The following is a 15,092-nucleotide window of genomic DNA, read 5'->3' on the forward strand; positions in this document are numbered from 1 at the left end:
AAAGTCAAATCGTAATAGCGCGGCGATACGATGCGGACGCAGTGAGGCGCGCGCTTTCGAGCGGCCAGCAACGATCCTTTCAAACGTCGAAACGTTCGGCTTGCAGATACAGATAATTCACCAAACTCGAATCCTCGGTGACCAACCTTTTTGCGACATCGATCCGAACCGAAGGGATACTCGTTTTCATGCGTGAAAATCACTTCGAATAGTACATCGATTTTACAATTAATGTTAATAAATTTCACGACCAATTTTCGCTTTCGACGATCGAACGAATCGAGGTTTTTGCATCGGTGAAGAAGACCTCCGTCACCACGAATCGCAATGTGAGTAATCTTTATCCCGTTTGTCTTGATTGTCTCTCATTTTTTTTTTTTTTTTTCATCACTTTGGCGTTTCTCTTTTATCTTTAAAATTAATCTAGTCTTTAACTTAGGCTAAAGTGTTTTATGTTTTCTTTTTTTTTTTTGTTCATTTTTCTATCGTCTCTACTTCTTCGATATAATGGGAATAACAAAACTATTTATCGATCTTTCGTACGTGTTGCGTATCACTTTTCATTCGAATATCGGCACTGATTACATTTTTTTGCACAAAATTCTGACGCAGAAAACCAGAAGTGACAGCTTGTTGATTAGATCTCGAACTTTCTCGTGTTAGTAATTTATCGGAGAATTGTTATGCAATGTTGATAAACAACAAACGTATTATTGAAATACAGAATGAGCTACAGAATCGATTTGCAAAAGTCACTTTTTTCTGTTTAATATTTGAACTAAGAGAATAACGGAAATTTTAGAATATTTATACTTTATGTGTTCAATGTATGTGGGGGTGGAAAGGTTATATACAATTCATTAACTATGTCGCGTCAATTTTTAGTTTCTTCCGTTCCCGCTGATAACGGTATATTCATAGTGCGGCAATTTTGCTAAATCAGCAACGTAACGTTTAATCAAAGCCTGTATTTCGTCGGTTAACTTCCGTTCTTTTTATCACGACCATATTTTGTAGGTACAATTTTTACGAAGGCGGTTTCACGTTTCACAAATATCACATTTTTTGCACGATTTATTCCACTTTTTTCCTTTTTGCTACCCCATTTCTCGTCTACATTTACATAACGTTTATCTCGTGCTATTTATCACCGTTATCTTTCGCCTAAATATCCGAAAACCGATAGCAACTTCACGCTTGCTACAACTAAGCAGTATTCTAGAAGCTTGCTTTCGCAGCGTAATTTTGCCGCCGATATGACTGCAGAGCATATAGAGATTTGTGTGCCAAACATCGATGCTTTTTATTAATTTTATTACGAGATAGTCGTACGTTAAATATCTGTTTATAAAATTATTATATTCATAATTTACAAATATGTCTTTGAAAATATAAAAATGGTATGTACAAGAATTACAAGCAAAAGCTTGAATGTCGATGCTTCGCTTCAAATTGCTTGAAATCACTTCATAATGGTTGAAAATCCAGTCGATTCGATCGATTTCTGCATTTTATGCAGAATACTGTATTCTACCAAATCACTGGAACAGATTTTTTTTCTCGTGTCAGAGATCAATTAGATATTGTTATTTGTTGATCATAATCGATATCGATGTGCAATGTTGAAATATTAAATATTCATCGATGCCAACTGTTTATGAAAACAACTGTTTTGATAAATTTCAAAAAAATTGCTATATTGTGATTGAAACAGCCATCGAAGAGCGAGGTCAAATGAATTATCGACTAGATTTTAAACCACTTCAAAGCGACACAAAAGCTTTCGTTCAACTTCCAGTATTTTCTATTTTCATAATTTCGTAAACATCTAATCCGTGGCTTAACAATACGACAGTTGGATAAATTACGGTCAACGGACGACTATCTCGTAACGAAATTGATAAAAATTATCGCCTTTTTCCACATCCAATCTCCCGAAACCGGTTCGCAGTTTCGCACTATCGCACTATGAATTAGTGAGAGCATAATAAATAACAGAGCCAGCGAGACGAGCTGGCCAGTCCTTCTCCCTTTATTATCACGGCTTGCAAAGTTGGCATTCGAAAGTTATGCGATAAGCCGCGGTGTATCGAGTGTCTCCGTAATGCGGAATGCGCTCTGCGAAAAGACTCGATGCAGTTGTGTAAGCTCCGCAAAAGGACACGGAGTGACATTGACATTTCGAAACTGTTAAATTAAATATTGGACAGGTATGAAAAGCAATATCTGTGTCGGGCTGATCGCGGCATCCGGAACGATGGAGTCGACTGTAAGCCTTCCGATCCGACATTTAAAGATGATCGCGTTAAGGTCAGCGATTCGATTATGAGATCTCAGCTAATGGCTATCTGGAGGTTATATGGAGATCGGCCAGGGAATTAGACTCGATTCGCGGATCGGGGCATAGATTGTATTTTAAGAAGTGGCCGTGTGACCTGAACTCGCGTCCGATGCATGTTCCGATTTGGCGGGTTCTAAGAGACGCTCGTTCAATAACAGCGTCGAAACAGGTAGACAAGTGATAAAAGAGGTGTCGGTCGAATGGATAAATTCGTCGAGGTGTATCGATAAAGAGCGAAATGCCTTAAGTACGAATAAAATATGAGTGTTAAATTGCTACGTGGCTCAAGAAATTTCCGCAAAGTGAGAAAGTTCGTTCGAAATACTTACTTGAAATTTTACGCGACCTCAACTCGTCGTAACGAGTTTTTGAGTTTGATCTACTCCCCGAGCGCCATGAAATTTCAACGATGACTTTTTACCACTGAAATTGTTCCGTCGGATACGTTTGCTTCTTTCTAAATTTTTGCATCTCCTTCGATTTACCTGAATCAAGATTTTTTTACAGCTAAAACACGGTAGAATTTTACCTTGGGTGTGGTAATAAATCGTACCTTTACACTCATGGTCAGACGATTCTTAGGATTCGTGAATGGCGATGAAAAAGTTTACGGTGCTCAAGTTGTACGCGAAAAGTGAAACAATGACGCGAGGACTCGCGGAGCTGAGTACCGTATTTTCCAGCAACAAAATCGAATAATTGCAGAGACGAAAAGAAGAAGTTCGGAACCCGTTGATATTTAATTTCATGGCTATTAAATCCAGTAGAAATTTCGCACACGTGCGGATTCGCATAAAATTTTATAGAGACGGCAGCGACAAAGTAATTTGTATTCATGATATTCACCTAACGCCAAAACTCGTCTAGAAATACATATTATCAGGTGCGAAAGGTTCGTCTAACGATATTCCGAATCGGCAAAATGGGAATGGCGAAAATTTTTCTGCAAATATAACAACGGTCGGATCTACGCGTGATGAACGGATAACACACGTGAAAAACACGACTGAATAACAGAATAAAAATAAGCGCATTATAACGAAAGAATGAATCGAGTGACACGTTGTTCGGTTATAAAATGTTTTACGGAACGTGATTGAAATATAGCTCTACCGTAACAAAGGTTACATAGCTGGCCGTTGACAGAAGCACTGAAGTTGAGCAACTGATACATGACGTAACTCCGTCAGAGGAGACGAGCCCTACGAATCCCGGAGCGGTTACAAGTCACAAAAATACTAACAATAACTTTACCACAGGGGAATGTTGTTCCAGGAATAATTTTTACAACCGACAATATACCTATTTGCGTAACATAATTGCCTAGTAATAGCAATTCAAATGTAACAAATCACTGGAACGCCAGCAGGCGGGATAAATTAGTATAATACGATGACATAGGTATGTATGTATGTATTTATGTACATAACGCGGCGTGCATTGCTCGTAAATCAAGGCTCTGAATCATCGCGAGAACTGCATGTTATCTTCTCGCGGAGAAATTTCATCTTCTCGTTACTTACCGTCGTTTAAATACCTACGTTACGCGATATCAGATGAGGCTAGAACCGAGTCACGAGTGGATATCGATAGCCGTTTATCGTGGTGCATAATAAGGCGTTCTTGACCCATTTATAGACAGATTCATTAACGGCAGGTTTTCATTCGACCGCCTGATCGTTAGCACTAACACTGTGTAGAGAAACGTGCATGGCTAGGCGTCACACGGGGGCTTGAAACTTGATTGAAAAGATATTTGCAACTGCAGCTTGGCTCGTAAATTCCGCGATTAAATTGCGAGCGAGTCGATAGATTTAATCGTCGAATAATAATTAGCAATACACACGAAACCGGAACGTAAGCTCAAGAATGAATCAAACATTTCGGTATCTAAATACACTTTGCCTAATCATCCGAGGAATGATTTCCACCGACGTTGATTACCCACCGTGCGTTATACATATTATTATACACACATATATTACAGCTCAAAGAGAGAGAGAGAGAGAAAGAAAGAGAAAAAGATACAGATAATCTTCTTAGTTTATTCGGTAAGTGGCGTTTAACATTAAGTAAACAAACGTTCTTGTATATACGACTTGTTGAACCCAGCGTCACATTATTCAGTTCGAAAATAGAGAACTATTTATGCGCGTAGTCAATTTCCGAACACTCCGTGATTTAACACCGGAATAGCTCTCAGCTTGCCGCCAGACGCCAAGCTTTCTGTTGCGAAGGAAAGAAGTAAAAGAAAAAAAAAAAAAGAAAAACAGTAGCGAAAAAAGAAAATGGACCGTGATTACACACTTTACACGCTTTGAGTAATCTACACCCAAAACTTCTACTTGTTTAGCATTAAATTCTACTCGTACATGCAGAACCTTACAACAATAAAATGAACTATCCAATTAAATTTTTTCAGATTAGCCTCGATTTGCCAATAAATAGTCTCTGAAACTAAGTGTGAACTGTGAACCTTCTGCGATGCAGATTTGCGGTAAAGATTCGTTTGCACAAGGTTCTTGTTAGGTTCAGATTTTATCTTGTTTCATCATCAGGCGATTGTCTCGGGAGTATAACTGTACTGCATCGGTTACAAAGCAGCGAACGGGATGACGAAAACACTGCAGTTGGTTCGTTGGTCTGGAAATAAGAACCGTGGAGAATAGAATCGGTTCGTCAGCCGCGCAAATACTTACCGCCCGGTAAGCAATTGTAGAAACACCAAGGTGTCATCACGTGCCACATTGTGATAGCAATTTAAGTTGTAGGCAAATCGTTTGTGAAAACGTGCGGACAGATCGGTGAGTCTCGTGACCGACACTGTAGAGGCATCAGGCGTCAACGAATTTGCACACTGGCCAATTCTCGGGGTAAAACGTGAGCATGTAAATCAAGAATCCCGCCGATGAGAGCGATTTATCATATGCCAGGAATAGAAAGAGGCAGAGAGAAAGAAAAAGATTTAAATCGACTCCGCGCTGGTTTTTTTATGTTTCCTCGCGGTTTTGTTTAACGCTCAAGGAATTCCGTAGGAACGCTGAATCGACGGGTGGAAAACACTCAGACATTCCTGAAATATCCGACAATTGCCGTTAATAGCATAAGCACGAGTTTACCTCATCCTTAGTCACCCTGACGCCGATCAATGGATGATATGCAAAAATGCACAGCGGTAATGACTCGTGTAATGACTTGTTCTTCGAGAGAACACGCGCGGTCGGGCATAAATTGCGGATTTAAAAGATTCTTCCGCGATCCTAATTACCGCGTGTCAATCTAGATGTTGCGTCGCAGCATCCCAAACTTTGCGTTTTACGCTGCGGCGTGGTATTTGTATAAAGATGTCGAGGCGTCATTTTAATATTTAATTAGACGCAGCTAAACTGCAAATTATGCATCTGCTGCTGGTGCAACGACGAAATATGGCCCGAAAACAGTCGTACTCGAGTAATTGATTTTTATAGCCTTTGTCGTCACTCGCAAAATGGGAGTTTAACTTTATGAAACGTGTAATTGGTGCATCGTTACGCGTCTCCTATACATTGGGGTTAAATAACTGACCTGGTTACAAGAGTAAATTTGTCTTCCCTGTGCCTGGATATATATTAATCCTTATTTTAATTGACCGGGCGTCATTAGATTCAACGAATCCGTCGCCCGTCTGCCCTACTTGCAATCGAATCACGAATTTTCTCTCCTAGATACAGGTATACACATCATTTGATCGACGAAAGACGAGCTGCGAGGATCATCATGCAAACAAAGTTGCGAGCTTGTTGAGGCTTCTCAGGAACAAAAGCTACGAAATAAATTTATGGACGATTTTCCAGTCCGCTAAGTTTCATCGGAATTATTATAATATGCAATCTGTACATGCAGGCTATCGCAAATTTCAATACGCTTAGTATAACCACTTCCGGAACGAAGCGAGGGTCGCTTCATTATTTTCAATTCAACCTCTGCGCTGTGAAAATTCCTGTACTTTAAATTCAACAAAATTGACGTCTCATAGTCTTTTCTCAGCCGAAGATAGTCGAATCTGATCCAATCTTACGAGCGGCGAAATCACAATTGTACTTATCTAGCCGTGGAGCTTAACGACTTTGGTAAACGACCAGGAAATATAACTAAAAATAAAAATTATTCAGCCACAGTGTCTCTTTGATTGAAACGAACGAGAACTGAACGAGAATAGAGAAATAAGCCGACCACACGCTACTTGATTTCAACTTTAGCTAATAATTTGTAGGTCGTTAAATAATTAATACAGATACGTAACGAATTACGAAACCCTGCAGAAATTTAGAAAGCACAGAATTTAAGTTTGCCGACGAGGCTGGAACCGTTATAGGTCAGACAGAAACGTCCGCAATCAAATTTATCCGAAACGATGTACAACGGCTCGCAAATCGTCAGCTCGAAATTGACGAACCAATGGCTATCAATCGGCTGGCGGAATTCGATGATAACAGCCCGCGGTATGTTTAGACTCGAGGAAGAGGATCCGATAAGTATCCGGAAAACGCTTCTAGCTTTGTCTGCGGAGCATCGTCGAAACGGAGAGCCGAGCGGCGATCGAAACTCAGGAAAATAAGTCATCCTACGAAAGCGTAGGATTGGCAAGTCCACGGCGATCGCCTGCCAAGTCTTCGCTGCTAACAATAAGCCGATATAAGAACGTCGAGTGGGCGAAGATCTGCGAGAAGAAGCCGCATGGGGAACCTGGTTTATTAGCCGATCGCCTCGTAGCACGGTTTCGCTTATTTTAAATACTCCAAGAATCGCGCTATACTTATACTCGTTCGACCGATGATTCAACAAGAAAGATTTTTCTTCGTGCTGTGATCGCTCGACGCTTTTGGCACGATCTCGGAATATTGCAGCCTGGTACGGTTGCAGGGTTGATTCGAATTCGATGGCAAAGTTGAACGAGTGAAAAAATGCGATAAAGACAATTTTTTCGAGCTACTCACAGTTAGGCGTACTATTTTCTCATTCTGCTGTGGATGGGTGAAAAATAGTTTGAGTAGAGTTTGATTCGCCAAACATCGATACCTGATTTGTCAAATTTATTCTTAGTTTGGAATATTGATAATAGGTGTCGATTTTAGGTCAACCTTCGTTTACTTTGGGAGGAAGAATTCGCAGCGTTAACAAATGTTCAAGTTTCAAGCGTCCCGCCAATATACGACAAATTCCAACTATGCTAGCATTATCTCAGATGAATATCTAGAAAAAAAAATATGAATGTTCAGATGGTTATCCGCCCAGTGAGCTGTTACAACGGAGCATTGATATTAGGAATTAGGTGGAGAATGGAAACGATTCGAACGACTCTGCGTATCTTCCTGCACAGTCTCTACACGGTTAGAAAAAAAATTTCCCAATATTACAAACTGAAAGAAAAAGTACAAATTATGATTTGAACGTTAAAATTACAAAAATTTATGTCACATTTACTAACAGAAATGTATCAAATAACACAAATACAAAATGGATCTGTTGGGACATTACGTTCGGTTAAATTTTTTTTAACAGTGCACGTAGAATTTAGTACCGCTCAATTCAATGCTGTTCTAAAATTGCAAGGCTGTATTAATGTAATAAAGGAAATTGGGTGATCGGTCACAGCTCGTCGAAGGCACGTGCAGAATGTCCGCAAATAACTCTTTTACGCGATTTTCACGGCTCTCGAGAGAAACTCGGAAGTCGTTTCTGTACTGACCTGAAATACCTCGGGATACATTTTTTCCCCCATATAACCGACGCACGCATAATAATCTCGGATCGAAATACGTTCTCGAAGGCCGAAACCATGGTTGCCGGAAGATACTATGTGTAACGCGTTACACGCGCGATACGCCGCTTTGGAATTCATTTATTTTCACTCTGCTACAACGACTTTAGCGTTATACAATTTCAGCACAGCGGGTGAGCTCTCTTTCGCTAAAAACCATTTTTACACACAAGCCATGGTATTGAAAAATTCGAGCTAAGTATTTTCTCGATGCCTTCTTCGCGTTGTTGCAGATAGATATCGCATATCGATACTTCTCCATTTTCTCACCTCAAAACCGTTAGTTGTCCAGTTTGACCGAAAAGAGTACAGATTTTCACATTTCCCAATTATCGCGTCTTAATTCATGATTTGTCTCTAAAGTTTCACTCCCATTCAAAAATGAATCACCGAACCGAGTGACTGAGAGATAACGATCGTTTAAGTGCTCATTGCGTTCGAACTAATGGGAATTTTGCTTTGAAATTTTGACCACATATTCTTGAATAGTTATACTAACGATTCGTGCAATAAAAAAAAAGACGATTTTTCGATCGGTCTAAAGTGGTTTCCCCCCTTAATCTTTTCCACGCCGCTAAATTGAAAATTTACGTATAGTAGTCGTACGTATAACAATACCACGTGTACTACATGCTTTGTGTAAATATGTAAACGAAATTCTTACGGGGACTAATAAGTTGCACAATATGGGTCACACGGTACATTTGATGCTCTCAGATAAACTGAAACGATTATAATACACAGCAAGAACTCAAACACCGAATATTCACTGATAAAACTGTTTCATCTGCGCCATGCCGCTTGTGTATAACACGATATTAAATATTCGTTTTTTTACCTACCTTGTTTGAATCGAAGCGTGAGATTTTTATGGGACACATTACTAAGTTTAACAATTTTTATCAAATTACCGACGTCATCGGAAGCGATTAAACGATTAATTGAAACACTGTATAAATAATAACGATAGGTTCTATGTTTTTAATTTTTTTTACCTGGTTCTCTAACATATCCCGCTTGGTGCAGACCTGAAATTAGTACATCAAGATTATTCGTGTTTAATATTTATGCCCAAGATAGTTAAAAAAAAAAAAAAAAAATACTGATAGTTAGAAAAAATCGTAGTAAATGTTTTTTTTTTTTTCGTCCCGGTGAATAGATTCTATGAAAATATTTGCACAATTGTAGAATAGTAACCTAGCGGAGTAGCTGTACAACGGAGTGCGTGACACGTAGGACTATTCATAGCGCAAATATGTCACACACCATTTACGCGAAATGACTGTTGTATGTACGTAAATACTCGTAGAGTATATATACGCTTGTTATAATTCAAATTACAAAATTTTCGCCGTGTCTCGGTTCAGCTTTCTGCATATATTTGTGCGTCATTGAAAAGCGCGAACAGCTCGCATCGTTTTATGAATCATATTTCCTCGGCACGTGTTTGTCTTGTGACGACAATTTTCGACAGAAGGAGGATGCTGTGGAAAATCGGGAGTGATTCTATGATCACGTATTTAAAAGCGACCGGGGGCTTTTTGCAATGAAATTTCGTCTACGGAAGATCCGAGAATAAGAGTATAAACATCAGGTTGACAGGTCAAACGGAACGGCGGCATGCACATCTGCCAGACCTTGGACGAGTTCTAAATTCTCTCTGTTGTACAAGTAAAGTTAGGCGGGTGACATAACGCTTGGGAATTAAACCGCGGTGGAGAATTTAAATTTAAGATAAACGCGCTCGCTCGCCGTTCTGCTTGCAGCAATTGCAGCAACGTGTGTAAGTAATCGGGCGATATTGTTCGCAGGAAATTTGAAACCTTTTGAGGGTGTAAAATATTTATTTCTGTTAAAAATATCCCCAACACGTGAAAAAGCGAGTCAATGTATCGAACGGGAATTTTTAACGTCAAATTTTATTTCCTCAGTTCCGTCGGTGCGTGATTCGATAAATTCGATTTTATTTATTGACCGAGACGATAATGCGAGCGAAAATATTCAGCTGGAATATCAGCTGTTGGAACTGGTTGTAAGCCGGAATTTGCGTGGTGGAATTACGCCGCAGATTGCGCGGAACTGACGCGGCTGTGCGAAAATTTACGCACAATACGTGCATGCTACGAAGATTCGTAATCCATCAATGAACGATGATGCGACCGTTTCGGCGAATGAGCCATGAATGAATAGTCCTCGACTATGAGCGTGAGTCGGTGCAGGATGAAACGGGTCTGCGTAAGCGTGTGTAAAAGATAAAAAAAATAAAAAAATCCTGATCGTTAAGAGAAATAAGAGACATTACAGGCAGCAAAGGTATATTTGCAGACTTTATTTCTGTGCGTACATATAATTCAGTTTCTAATTCTCGAGAGTTGGGTAATCCCTTGGTTATTTTCACGGAAATTAACCTGCTGATGGCGATCGTTTGTCGGCATAGAAAATAGACAACCCGTGAGATGTGAAAACAGTTTTCCTTGGCTGCAGGGGGAATGGAACGATTCTTTGAGGTCACATATTACCATAGCCACATAGCGAAGTTAATTTTTCAAGTTTCCGAACTGCGCAGTTTGATCCCGTCTGACCGGGAAGAGATGCATTTTTCACCACGCATAAGCGAAAGCGAAATCTTATAACGTAAACTAACAAAAGTCAAATAAATTCGAAGCCCGTAGGGGATAATTGTTCATATCACGGATGTACGCAGTATTTTTTAACACGCACTTTCACGTCAAAGCGAAAGGCAACGAATTAGATCAGATATATTTACCCTCCCTGATTTGCAGTTTATTTTTACCACCTTACTTTCACATTTTCTTTTTTTCCTTTTCATTTATAAATACAGCTTACAACGACCACATGCACCGCGTTTACTGCAGCTTGTTGAACGCGGTCGGTGGATTCTTGAACAAAGATAACAAGAAAAAAAAAAATAAATAAAAACAAAAAAAAAAGAACCACAATCATAAAGAAAGAAGAAACTCGCATAATAAGGTCGTGCAATAAAAATGCGCAAAAATATCTGAAAACGTGCCAAGGTGCACATTTACTTGTCCGTTGGAGGGAAGGAGGGAAGGGAGAGGCTTTTCTACCTTTTTTCGCAACATCAACGCGAGTCATTTCATCGAGATAATTGAGGCGCACAATCAGTACGAGTCATGCCTAAAAAAATACTCGTGACGTCCTTGCACGTAGTTGTTGTCCGAACGACTCGAAATACCGCGAATTCGTCACTGCAGAGGAGTAAATATTTTCCCACCGCATGCGATTCGCCGGACGATCTGCAGAGGCAGAGAACTTGGCTCGATCTTTGGACGTTCTGTAGTTTTACAGCCTTACTCATTTGAAAATACATCCGTGTTCCAGGACGCGAAGCAGGAACAACGACTTTCCGTTGACGATCTTCATCGAGGCGTTCGTCTTGACGCTTTTCTTCAGCTACGCGCAGGGCATTCCAGATTTTTCCGACCTACCGCCAGGGCCGTACTGCGGTGCACAATATCCGGCATTGCGATGCTGCGATGGGCGTAAAGACGTCTGCAGTGCTCCGATTGTCGGGACGTTGTGCTACTGCGACGATTTTTGCGACCGAAATGTAACCTCAGATTGCTGTCCCGATTACTGGTCCCACTGCAAAGGGATGCCTGTAGACAATGGATCACCGCAAAGTATCAAAGGTAAAGAAATGCCGTTGATTGTTAACGGATTCTCATTATTGATAGGGAGCGAATTAAATTTAGTTATTTTAAACACACCTTTTCTAAGCAATGACAAATTGCTTTTCGTTACAGCCAGCTGTTTCTACGAGGGGAAATATTACGGTCACGGACACTCGACGAAGGAGAATTGTAACAAATGGTAGGGTGATCGATTGAAAATGTTTCAACGTGTCCGCAATTTATCTAATTGACTAATTATATGGTATATAAGGGGAGAGGCGGGCAAAATATGCCCACTAAGGGAGGAATAACGTTAGGCCAATTTCGTCAACGCAATTTTTTTTTCGTCGGTCTAAAAATAAATTTCAAGTGTAATCGGCATTTTTTGAAATCCGATTTGATCGCTAATTTTTTATCATCTTAGCAAATGTTCAGCTTTGGGAAGGAAGCCGGAAATGCTTTGCGAGACGAACCGTTGCTTGGTGGAACCCGAGATCATCGATGCTGTGAATTACGATAGTGATCGGTTGGGATGGCGGGCTGAAAACCACTCCGAATTCTGGGGAAGAACCCTCGCCGAGGGTATGAAGTTGAGACTGGGAACATTGAACCCCGCGGAATACGTGAGCTTTATTTATTATCGCGATCATTATTTCGCTCCGTTTACAATTTTTCCAGTAAACTTTTCAAGCACGCGGCTGATTGAGAAATGAAGTAAAAATTTCATGCAAATTTCACAGGTGACCAAGATGATCCCGATTCGCGAAGTCTACGACCCCGAGAAGCTTCCCAAATACTTCGATTCCAGAAATAAATGGAGGGGCATGATCAGCGATATCAGAGACCAAGAATGGTGCGGGGCTTCGTGGGCTTTGTCCACCGTCGACGTCGCTTCCGATCGCTACGCCATCATAAGCATGGGACGAGAAGTCGTCGCGCTTTCCGCCCAGCATCTCTTGTCCTGCAACAACCGAGGACAGCAAGGATGCGGAGGCGGCTACCTGGACAGGGCCTGGATTTTCGTTAAGAAAAATGGGTGAGGCTGCCTGAGATCTTCTTTCACTTTTCCGAATCTCTGGCGATGAGAAAAATTTCATCTGTCATGTTACCCAAATATCCTACAGAGAAAAATCCGTATCGTTGTAATAACGGGTTGAACATGGTTGAAAGTACAAGTAGATGTGGCACAAGTATCTGTACTCAGTGTAAATACCATATTGCTACTGGAACGTCGAATATGCTGGTTTAATTTGCCACATTTTTACCGTCAAATAAGACCATGTCATCAATTTTTCATTGTGCCAGTATCGAATTATGAGGAAATATAATACGAGTGACCCTAATCGAAATGAATTAATAATTAACACAGACCAGTTTTTCTGGTTATCAAGCTATAAAACTTATTCTAATTTTTAGTAGCAAAAACAATATTTTTTGATTATGGGAAATTGGTACGACGAAAATTATAAATCTTCTGATTAATAACCTGGATTTTAACTTTCGTTGCAGTCTGGTAGACGAAGATTGTTATCCGTGGACGGGCGTCAACGGAAAATGTAAAATCCCAAAAAGAATAACTCTTGACCAAACTCAGTGCCGAAGGCTGCCCGGTTCGACCAGGAAAGAAATGTACAAAATGGGCCCAGCCTATCGTTTGGGAAATGAAACGGACATCATGCATGAGATGAATAAGTCAGGACCGGTGCAAGGTAAATATATCCTGCAGACAAAAGGTCGGGACTGTGCGTGGAAATACTGTCAAATCCAAAGGGCCCTGTGAACTCGACTTTAACTATTTTCTTATTTCACAGCTACGATGAAAGTCTACCCCGATCTATTCGTCTACAAATCTGGTATATACAGGCATTCCCCGACGGTAGAAAATTCTCGCACAAGCTATCATTCCGTCAGAATAGTCGGTTGGGGCGAAGAAATCGTTTCGTACGGACCACCGGTAAAATACTGGGTAAGTTTTCGAAAACGGGCAATATTAGATACTCTCCTTTATCTGGTGAAAATTTTAAACCGAATGGTCAAAAGATTTCAGAATCGGTTTTGTCGTTTTTGAGCTGATAAAGCCACACCTTGTGTATCGAAGGTATAAGACTTACCAGTCTGAATTGGTGCGCTTTTTGAAGGATTGAAACGCGTGTTGTATTTGAAAATCGGTTCTCTTGAATTTCACGTATCCTTCTTATCGTTTACTCAGGTCGTGGCCAATTCCTGGGGTGAGCATTGGGGTGAAAACGGATTCTTCAGGATTTTACGAGGAGTGAACGAATGTGAGATCGAAACCTTTGTCTTGGCTGCCTGGCCCAAGGCAATACTGTAGATATACGAACGTATTTTCACGTGTTCACATTTTTCTATCTACACACGATGAATATAAGAATCATACAGACAACGTTCACGAATCACCGCTGTATTTATTAGCACACTATGTATACTAATAACTCGACAGTTTCGATTATAATAACATAATATAATACTAAACATATTGTATGTATACGTGTATAAGATATTTCAAGTGAAGAAAAATAACTCGTATTGATAACGAACTCTTTACTACGTTATACGTATAATATACATACATATATATACGCACATAAAATTACACGTAAATGTATATTTTTATGATGACAATATTTTATCAAAATATTATAATGACATACGTACCACTTATGTAAACTCTGCCATATTATTCACTAAGATGCACAAATTATTTAATAAAATATCACATACCTAGGTTATATGTGTTATAACAGTAAGTCTTCGAAACTTTACTATTCTCGATAATTCTAGAAATGAGAAATAACAACATTTGATTTGATAATAAAGTAATATTGCAAGAAAAAAAAAGAACGCCGTTAGTCAGTGAAACTGCAACGATTACACAATTATTCCAAAACTCGTACATTCTAATACAGAGGAAACAGGTGGATAAAAGTAGGATCTTTCTTTCTTGTAGAATTCCTTCACCCGGGTTTGATGAGAAACCGGTGGTTCTAATCATCAAATTCAAATAAAATAATACACATGAATGGCGTTCTATGATTAAACAAGATTCGTTGATGAAGAGAATGTAGAATGCAGACGGGGAGCCCTCGCAGCTTAGCCATTTCAAATTTCCCGCTGGACGCTTCTCGTTCGGTACGTCAGGTGAAGCGTGTGGTTCGCGACTTCGCCGAAAGGTGGAGATGCGATTCGAAATCGACGGCGTTCGTTACCACAGGTGTGTGTGAGTGTCCACTTTGCGTATCTGAACTCGATTTCCGTACTCAATCAGCGCTGCCAT

At 40.0% G+C, this 15,092-nt stretch overlaps 1 protein-coding gene across 1 annotated transcript; it reads left to right on the forward strand.

The window, feature by feature from the left end:
* LOC124300972 (uncharacterized peptidase C1-like protein F26E4.3) lies at nt 1-14,635 on the forward strand. The gene is made up of 8 exons (XM_046755519.1): nt 1-329; nt 11,505-11,815; nt 11,930-11,996; nt 12,222-12,420; nt 12,538-12,833; nt 13,307-13,506; nt 13,609-13,763; nt 14,007-14,635. Coding segments are annotated over exons 1-8 (1,353 nt in total). The 5' UTR covers nt 1-327; the 3' UTR covers nt 14,130-14,635.
* The last annotated feature ends 457 nt before the right edge of the window (nt 14,636-15,092 follow it).

The sequence above is a fragment of the Neodiprion virginianus genome, chromosome 3 (assembly GCF_021901495.1).
Source record: "Neodiprion virginianus isolate iyNeoVirg1 chromosome 3, iyNeoVirg1.1, whole genome shotgun sequence".
Lineage (NCBI taxonomy): Eukaryota > Metazoa > Arthropoda > Insecta > Hymenoptera > Diprionidae > Neodiprion > Neodiprion virginianus.